This window comes from Lycium ferocissimum, chromosome 7, assembly GCF_029784015.1.
Source record: "Lycium ferocissimum isolate CSIRO_LF1 chromosome 7, AGI_CSIRO_Lferr_CH_V1, whole genome shotgun sequence".
In the NCBI taxonomy this organism is placed as follows: domain Eukaryota; kingdom Viridiplantae; phylum Streptophyta; class Magnoliopsida; order Solanales; family Solanaceae; genus Lycium; species Lycium ferocissimum.
This window is the reverse complement of record NC_081348.1, coordinates 5,535,746-5,544,041: the sequence shown is the minus strand read 5'-3', so window position 1 is coordinate 5,544,041 and position 8,296 is coordinate 5,535,746. Positions and strand designations below refer to the sequence as shown.

Below are 8,296 nucleotides of genomic sequence, written 5' to 3'. Positions count from 1 at the left end.
AATCTCAATTGTACATGAAGGTCAAACAAGTTCATATGATGCTACCTCAATAAATGCTCGACATAGTGATAGGAAAAGCAGAGACTCGTTCTCTCGAAGCATGCGAGTAGTGTTATATCTCAGTAAAGCATCAGAAACAGCCTGCAATCCTTTCACCAGTTCTTGACCAAGCACGTGTTTTAAACTTAAGGGAGCACAAGGCCTTAATTCATTCATTGCCGCAGAGACACCTGCAAATTACATACAAAGGATGCAAAAATAACTGGATTAGTGTAAAAAGACTATTTAGCAATTAGTTGAATCATAAAGCCAACAATTTCCTTTCCCTTTTTTTGAGCTTTAAACATAAAGCCAAAGGTTATTTGATCAGCGCAAAGGTCAGTAGTTGGAAAAGCTATTATCTTATAGATACCAAATACAGTGGCCAAACTGACTTTCTTTTGTTCCTTTTTTATTGGCGCGGATGGGCCCGTGAATAGTGATGAATGGAAGGTATAAGAGGAAGCCTTCGGTGGATTAGAACCTGACACCTAATTGACGCAGGGTGGTGTTGAAACCATTAGTTATGACAGTATCAGCTCAATAGTAAATTGATCGAGATAACAATTCATACAATATGATACTCTGCAAACGTTCCCGTGATTTAATAGAAGCTTAATCTTCTCCCTATATCAAAGACTCAGCTTTTACCACCTGTAGGTCGTAGCACTCAATGAAGATACTTTCACCCAGATTAGATATCCTTAGATTAGATTACTAGATAACAATTTTCAATTCTGTAGTTGAGTTCTCAATTATAAGATAATCAGATTTCATGATTAGAATTCGAAAATTCCGGCAACCACAGATGTTTTTCAAAAATGGCTTAAAATCAATTTCAACAACATGAAACAGAGTGAACTCCACACAAGTTACAGAAAAGTGAGTGTCAATCTCTAAGGTCCTTTTATTCTTTGTTTACTCATGGAAAATGCAAAGAATGAAGTTGTAGGATTTTAAAAGACATTTGCCTTTGCTTGGTACGAGACCACAGGCAGAGCCACAGACATTAAAGCATTTTTTATGACATATTTAAATCCATAACACCATTACTTTATTAGAGTACTCCAGCAGGAGCCCAAAGCGCAATTTTGAATTCAAAACCTAGATATTTCTCATGCTGGCCTAGTAATCTCATATTTTGGTACTTGTCCTTTTCTTAGTGCATTAACTGTTGCAGGCAATGAACAAGAGGGAACCTTTGCAAAGGGGCTTAAGTGAACAAGAGGGAACCTTTGCAAAGGGGCTTAAGTAGTGAACTGATTATGTAACGTACCATTGACAAATACAGCCAGAGGTGGGTGCTCCATTAGACTTGAGGGAGGAGTAACATCTTCATGACTTTCTTCACTCAAACTGCTGGCAGGAAAGCCGACTGCTGGTAATGGAACCCAGCGATGAGAATCGAGGACCAACTGGAATCAAGTGAAGTATACATATTACCAATCCTGACTGAAGAATGATACTGCTTACTTCAAAACATAACTTCAGGTCAAAGTGTTCTCATTTAGGCCGACTGTTAGGTACAGAATTTTTACCGTTGGTCAAAAATATATACCTGGAAATTCTCAACAGCGGCGTTCATGTTCTTCGAAAACAGATTTAGGACCGCCCTGCAAAAGTCATCAGAAAATGAAATGCATAAAAGGACTAGCTTAGTGACCAATTTTAACATTCCAAAATCAAAAAGAACACAGGTATGTACTCTTCAAAAAGAGGGGGAAGCAAGCCACGGAAGTCCAATCCAACCCAACCAAGCCCCATAGCACAATACTGTCAACAACAAAGGATTAAAACATCAATAAGTGAAATAAATCCAAGATTAAACGCGTGAATAAGTATATAACAAATGCAACAATTTAAACAACTATTGCAAGGCTACGAAACAAGCAATAACAATCTCGCCAATGCAACTAAGAAATATGAACCCCTAAATAGATTAAAGAACCTTTTGACTAAACCTGATGGCTTCAAATAATACTGGTTTTCACCTGAACTTGTAGATAATAACCAGCGAAGAACTGATGCCTGCTGAATCCCTCTTCAATCACCCCCCCCCCCCCCCCCCCAAAACCAAACCAACTCACACAGAAAAACCTCCAAAAGAAGGGGTGGGGAGAAGCATACTTCCTAGTTCCCCGGTCGCAGTTTACATGAAAGTCTTGCCTTTGGAAAATGTTCAACATGCTTCTCAAATTAATACAATTCTATAAAAGTTTCACAAATTTCAAGAACTTAATCTCACTTAGTAAGCAAATTTTAAACTTTGATATTATTCATACTTCCAACTATTACTAATATTCAGACATTCCATTGATTCTTAGTCAGTGGGCTGAAAAAGCTCGCCGATCCAAGTGAATAATTCTTCTGGACTCTCTTTGCTTCCCACCCCGAAACTGACCCACGGCGCAACGCCCATTGGCTTCGCGCACGGGAAGGCAATGGTCAAATTAACATCTTAAATTGCATAATGGTACCACATAAAACAGGATGGAGAGAATATGAGCCTGTTTGGATGGGCTTATTTTAAGCAGCTTATAAGCTGCAAACAGCTTATAAGCTAAAAAAAATAAGTTGGGGTAGCCCAACTTATTTTTTTTGGCTTATAAGCTGTTTTCAACTTATAAGCTGCTTTAGATAAGCTAAGTCAAACTGGCCCAATTATTTTTTTGAGCTTATTTTAAGCACAAAATAACTTTAAGCTGGCCAGCCAAACACTCAAAAAAGTTGAAAACAGCTTATAAGCAACTTATAAGCCAATCCAAACGGGCTCTATAAGAAAAAGTTCGCAGGCATACTCTTGTAAGTAATAGTTCTCGTGATAATGGGACATAAAATAAAGATATTTCTACCTTATTTTATGCCATCAGAGCCAAGTCAGTTTAGATTTTAAATCTGTCAAGTAATTGAAGTTTTCAGCCTGCAAAGATTTGAATTTATTTCCCGTTTTTAATGTGGGAGAAGGACAAGAAAGTTAATGCCATCTGTGTTTGTTTCATTGAGGTAGGGGCCAAAGAGTGGAGAAAGATCAAATTGAAATAGACTGAGTAAAGTGAAGCGACTAGAAGAAAACGAAGGGATGGATTTCGACGCTACTCTTTTAGGTTTCAGTCTAGCTTTTGAGTTATATTGCTCTTCTGATTAGCTCAGCACACAAGTTTGCCCAAAGGTGAATATGCTTCGTTCCTTTTGTGCTCCACCACCCGCCTTCCTGCCCCACCAGAGAGAGGGAGAGAGAGAAGAAAATACAATTGCCTGCTTTTTGCCTTTCATAAATCATATCAAAGTCTTGATCTGGAATGTTTTCAGCAGGATGGCCAAAGTGCAACAAATTACTTGAATAGTACGGGCAAACTTAAACTATCTTTCTCCAACAATTTCTGGGAATTTGCGATCCTTGTTTTGTATTCAAAATGCAATACATTTTCTTTCATGTGTTTAGTATTCATGGTGATTGCAAGCAGAAGACCTCAAGGTTGATCACAGCCAAATAGACCTTTTATTTCAGAAAAATGAATTTAGAGGAGCTGCCTAGCACAAATAAATATGTGCTCACCATGCACTGATCAAGAATGTTTGATAAAGAACCTCCTTCAGTGATCTTCGGTAGCATCAATTTTAGAGTTCTAAGGTGAGAAGAAATTTGATGCATGGCCCAACTGAAGAGAAGTCCACCATCATAGTTTTCTTCCCTCCCTGAAGTATCATCAGCAAATATTGCACGGTACTGATTAACAACATCAAAGAGATGCATCCGATGACATTGTATCATCCCTTTAAGGTATTCATAAGCATTTCTCTGATCCAAGTCATCAAGGATCCCAGAAAGCCATGCCTGACGGCACCTTAGAAACTGTTGAGGGGGCAAAATTGGTCAACTATTGGTAAAAACAGAAAAACTAAATGCAATAACTGAAGACTAAAAGCAAATGGGAGAAGTAGGTGTTGGGTAAAACCCAGTGTTGTTCAAGTATATCAATCTCACCTGTAAACGCATCTCATACTCATTGAATACTCCTATTCGACGCAAGTATCCAATGATACGCAGGCATTCTGGCAACTGCACCAATAAATTGTAAACAGTAAGGTCTTAAGCTTCATAATTTGTGGCGAACTTCGATTCAAGTATGCTCTAATAGCATTACTGTAACAAGGTACACATAATCAATGCCAGACATCACCTGAATGTTTGACCTAAGTCTTTGGAGAAGCTGAGAAAGAAGAGATTGGGTAGTTTGCCGAACTTCTGCAGCAAGTGCTTGAATGACAGGTAACCTTCAGGGGAGACGAAAAAGAAACAGAAGTATCTTAATAAGCTTTCATCAGATTCAGTTTAGATCAGTTCATACAGAAAAACAAAGAAAAGGACTCACTTGGGGTGCATTGCTGATAGCTTGGAAACAAATGCTTCTAAATCAAGGGCTTCGTCATAGTTTCCATTCCTCACACATCTGAAAAACCAGGAGACCACTTAAGTCTAGCACCACCAAAGCACTGAAGGTAAAAAATATGATATTGGTCATTCACTAATATGAAAATATTAATAATTAATTATACACATTATGTTCTGAACACATAAAGCTTCTTCTTCAAACTTGACTAAACATAAACAAAAAACTTAGATCTTTTTATATGCTAAGCCCCACACCCAAACCGCTCTACCTAGAACCAAACACTACCTCCTCTCACTTTACTCTCTTGTTGACTCGAACTACCAACCTCATGGCTCATGGTTTGAGGTAAAAGGTCTTTTCCATTAGGCTAAGCTTCCTTGTCTAAAAGGAAAAGTTGGATATTACAACTCGATTACAATGTCTGCACCCAAATCAATCCTCTCACAAATTTACTTGCCAAATACATAAACTGCACTTATGAAGGTGGGTTGGTGATACCAAAGAACAAGAGTATAGGAGAAAGAGATTGGGATGAACTTCGTGTTAGAGGTCCTATCTATTGTAAAGTTGATTGAAGTGCAAACTTATGTTATCTTTTGTCATCATTAGCAGGTACCACTGAAATTTTATCCCTTCAAAATCATGGATGCAGTTTCAATTCTAACGTGTGATCCTTACAGCATTGACGAAAACATACGTGTCCATTAGCTGAGGAATTTCAAGCAAGTCAAGCAGAGTACTATGATTTGCAAGCAACGTTTGGTTCATCTTTCTCTTCTCCAGGATATGTTCTGCAGAGGTGCTGAACTCGCTGCAACCAGAAGTTAGCTTAGGTATCTCATTGATCTGCAAACGAAGAAACACAACCATAATCTTTTTCGCCCCTTTCTACCTAAAAATTTTTATGTGAGAAAGATATGAATTGCATCTTCAAACTTGCACAGTTACAGGTGATAACAAAAGAAAGCAAGAGCAAGAAACTAGCCAATAGTTTTGCAACTACAACCGCAGCATATAAAGGTGAATTGAATAAATAATGAATCACCAGCAGTGAAGCAGTCTTCTTAAGCTCTGCCCAAAACAACGGCATATAGGGTTGAGATAAAACAAGTATAGCATACGAGATGTTCCTTGGTTCTGATCACTACAAAATTTGATGTAAAAGTTGAAACGTTCAGATAAATATAAACTTGATTTTGACTCAATTTGATTAAATCTAGTAACAAAGTTAAAGGGAAAAAAATTTCACATTCATTCTCTCAATTTGAATTATTTTAAGCTGTTGTGGGATTACACGGGGTATGTTGTTGTTCTCTCAATTTTGAATTATTTTAAGCTGTTGACGTAACATTTAGTTCTGAAAAAAGCAGAGGGGAAAATTTTTATTAAAAAAAAATATTCAATGTAAAGACGAGCTGATGACTTGATTTTTATACGGATAAAACAAATACTTCTAGCTTAAAATTGCTCAATCCTCGTAGCATTTTAAGGGTTTCTCTGATTAATTTTGGTTGTACTTTGAGTTAAATGGAGAGAAGTTGCCCATATTTAACAATATTTCATGTTATCAATCAATTTCAAGAATTAAACTGTACCAGCCTAGAATAGGTTTGACCGTAACATTTGGTGGGATCATATCTCTTGAGTTTATTTTCCAAAAAAACAAGTAGTTACACAAGATATAGTAATTTTACAGGAGGCGTGACACGCTGGCCGCTGAACTGTTTCGAGGAAGAAGTGAGCCCACCGGTGCTCAACAAGGAAATATACTGTGCAAGACAGAGGAGTAGCTAAGATGACTTTTTTATTTTTTGGAGGCGCTTCTACAATCCAGGAAGAGATTGTTGGCCACCCACCTCTACTCGGAAAGGGCTTACCCGGCTCTACTAAGGAAAAGCTTATAACTTTTGAAGGTTTATGGTTTTGACCTCTATAGACACAGAACAAAATAGGTTTTGAAGAATAAATTGAAGAAGGGCCAAGAACACCTTTGAGCTTCAAAGACAGAGAGAAGCCCTTGGATGACAGCAAGAAAAGTAGGAAAAGTCGGAATACAAGATCAAGCCATGCTAACAGCATTCATGTTCTTCTTCAATTGTAATTAGCATGATAATATCTTGTGCGCTTCTCTATGCTTTGTTAACGCTGGTATGGAGTAACTATTTCTGTTACAGTTGAGGATTCAAAACCCATGATTTGAGTTTATTTCATTGATCTCAATGCTTTTTGGTTGGTTGATTTTGAGTTTAACATATTGCTTTATTGAAAAGAGAAACTAAGTTAGATAAATTTTCTAATGAATAAATTCAAAGATACAAACATTGAAGCCAATTATAACAACAACAGCAGCATACGCAGTGTAATCCCACAAGTGGGGCCTGGGGAGGGTAGGATGTACGCAAACCTTACCCCTACCTTTGTGGGGTAGAGAGACTGTTTCTGATAGACCCTTGGCTCAAAAGAAGTGTAACCAAAGCAGGATAGAAAGGAAAATAACAACAGTAGAATTGAAGCCAATCATAAGGCACGCCTAAATTGAATAAGCTATCCGAAAGGGTCCTTCGAAGTTTTGTGTGGTTAGCTTAAATCTTCTCCAGGAAATAGATTTAACCAAACAAAAACTCATGCACTAATGTTCCAGTCACACTTTTTTGGAAATCTATTCGAGCTATAGCAATGCAACAGACCATATCCTTAATGCGAGTCTCAGTTAGTAGTCCTTAGGATTACTATATTTTTTATATACACTTCTAAATCAAATGAGTACTAAAATAGCTACTCCTTCTATCCCAATTTATGTGATACTTTCCGCTTGCCGAGATTCAAATTGCATGAACTTAGAACAACATTTTAAGATGTATTGTTTTCACCAAATTGATATGAGAAAAGTTGCAACTTATAGTACTTCTCATGTAGTTTTCAAATATATAAACTTTAATCTTAAAATATAGAGCTGATCTAATCCAATTTAGCTTCAGAGTTTAGTAAAATTGACTCTCGAAAAGCGAGAAAGTATGGCATAAGTTGGGAGAAAGGGAGTATTAAACAAATCAAATGAATTAATAAAATCTCTACAAGGAAAAGATAAAAATTACCAAGGAGTCCAGATGCTTATCAACAGAAGAAACTTGTTCGCGAATGGCATGTAACGCATCAGCAGCAGATATAAAAGCGCGATAATTACCAACGGCAACCTCTTGCATCTGCCTTCGAATTCTCTCGGCATCTACTCTCAGCAGTTCCGGTTCCTGCACAAAAAGAAATTCACATAAGGAATTCATCCAAATGAAATGAAGTAGTACATTTGAAAGAGGCGTTATTACTTTGTGAAGGCGATCGAGAGTGAAAGAGAGGAGTTCGGAGACGTAAGGCTGTTGTGAAGCCGATGCTAGTGGAAGAAGTCCGGTCACCGGTGATGATGAAGCTTCCTCCATCGGATCTTCCGAATCCATTGTATCAGATCTGCAATTTCAGGGGAGGATCTACTCTAAAGTAGCGCTTCCCGGAGAAATATATGACTAAACAGCTGTAAAAATGGAATTACCAAATTTTAACTACTTACTTATTCACTGCCAAAACTTTTTGTCGCTCAACACCGTTAAAGCTCCATTAAGTCCTTCATACTTGATAGCATGCTGCTTTTACATACTCCACTTTTCCTCTACGCGATCATAAATCATTTTATATGTCTTTTACATATTTTAAATTATTCATTATAATGACTTATGGTAATTTTGATGTAGTTTTTAAATATATAAATTTTATTTTAAAAATTTAAAGATTCTAGGTTCAAACACATGATAAAAATTAAAAGGTTTGACTCTCGAAAAGCGAAAAGTATCAAATAAATTAGGATAGAGGGA

The 8,296-nt window shown here is 37.1% G+C and overlaps 1 protein-coding gene across 1 annotated transcript in view; it reads right to left on the bottom strand.

Moving 5' to 3' along the window:
- The window catches only part of LOC132063169 (conserved oligomeric Golgi complex subunit 8), a 16,217-nt gene extending 8,203 nt beyond the window's left edge, over window positions 1–8,014 (bottom strand). The window contains exons 1-12 of the mRNA XM_059455621.1: window positions 7,996–8,014; window positions 7,757–7,895; window positions 7,529–7,681; window positions 5,131–5,279; window positions 4,413–4,490; window positions 4,221–4,314; window positions 4,025–4,099; window positions 3,596–3,892; window positions 1,745–1,812; window positions 1,598–1,652; window positions 1,316–1,454; window positions 46–230 (exon numbers count right to left, since the gene is read on the bottom strand). Of these exons, the coding sequence (XP_059311604.1) occupies window positions 46–230; window positions 1,316–1,454; window positions 1,598–1,652; window positions 1,745–1,812; window positions 3,596–3,892; window positions 4,025–4,099; window positions 4,221–4,314; window positions 4,413–4,490; window positions 5,131–5,279; window positions 7,529–7,681; window positions 7,757–7,885 (1,422 nt within the window). The 5' untranslated portion in view covers window positions 7,886–7,895; window positions 7,996–8,014. The remainder of the gene's footprint in view (window positions 1–45; window positions 231–1,315; window positions 1,455–1,597; window positions 1,653–1,744; window positions 1,813–3,595; window positions 3,893–4,024; window positions 4,100–4,220; window positions 4,315–4,412; window positions 4,491–5,130; window positions 5,280–7,528; window positions 7,682–7,756; window positions 7,896–7,995) is intronic.
- Between the last annotated feature and the right edge of the window lie 282 nt (window positions 8,015–8,296).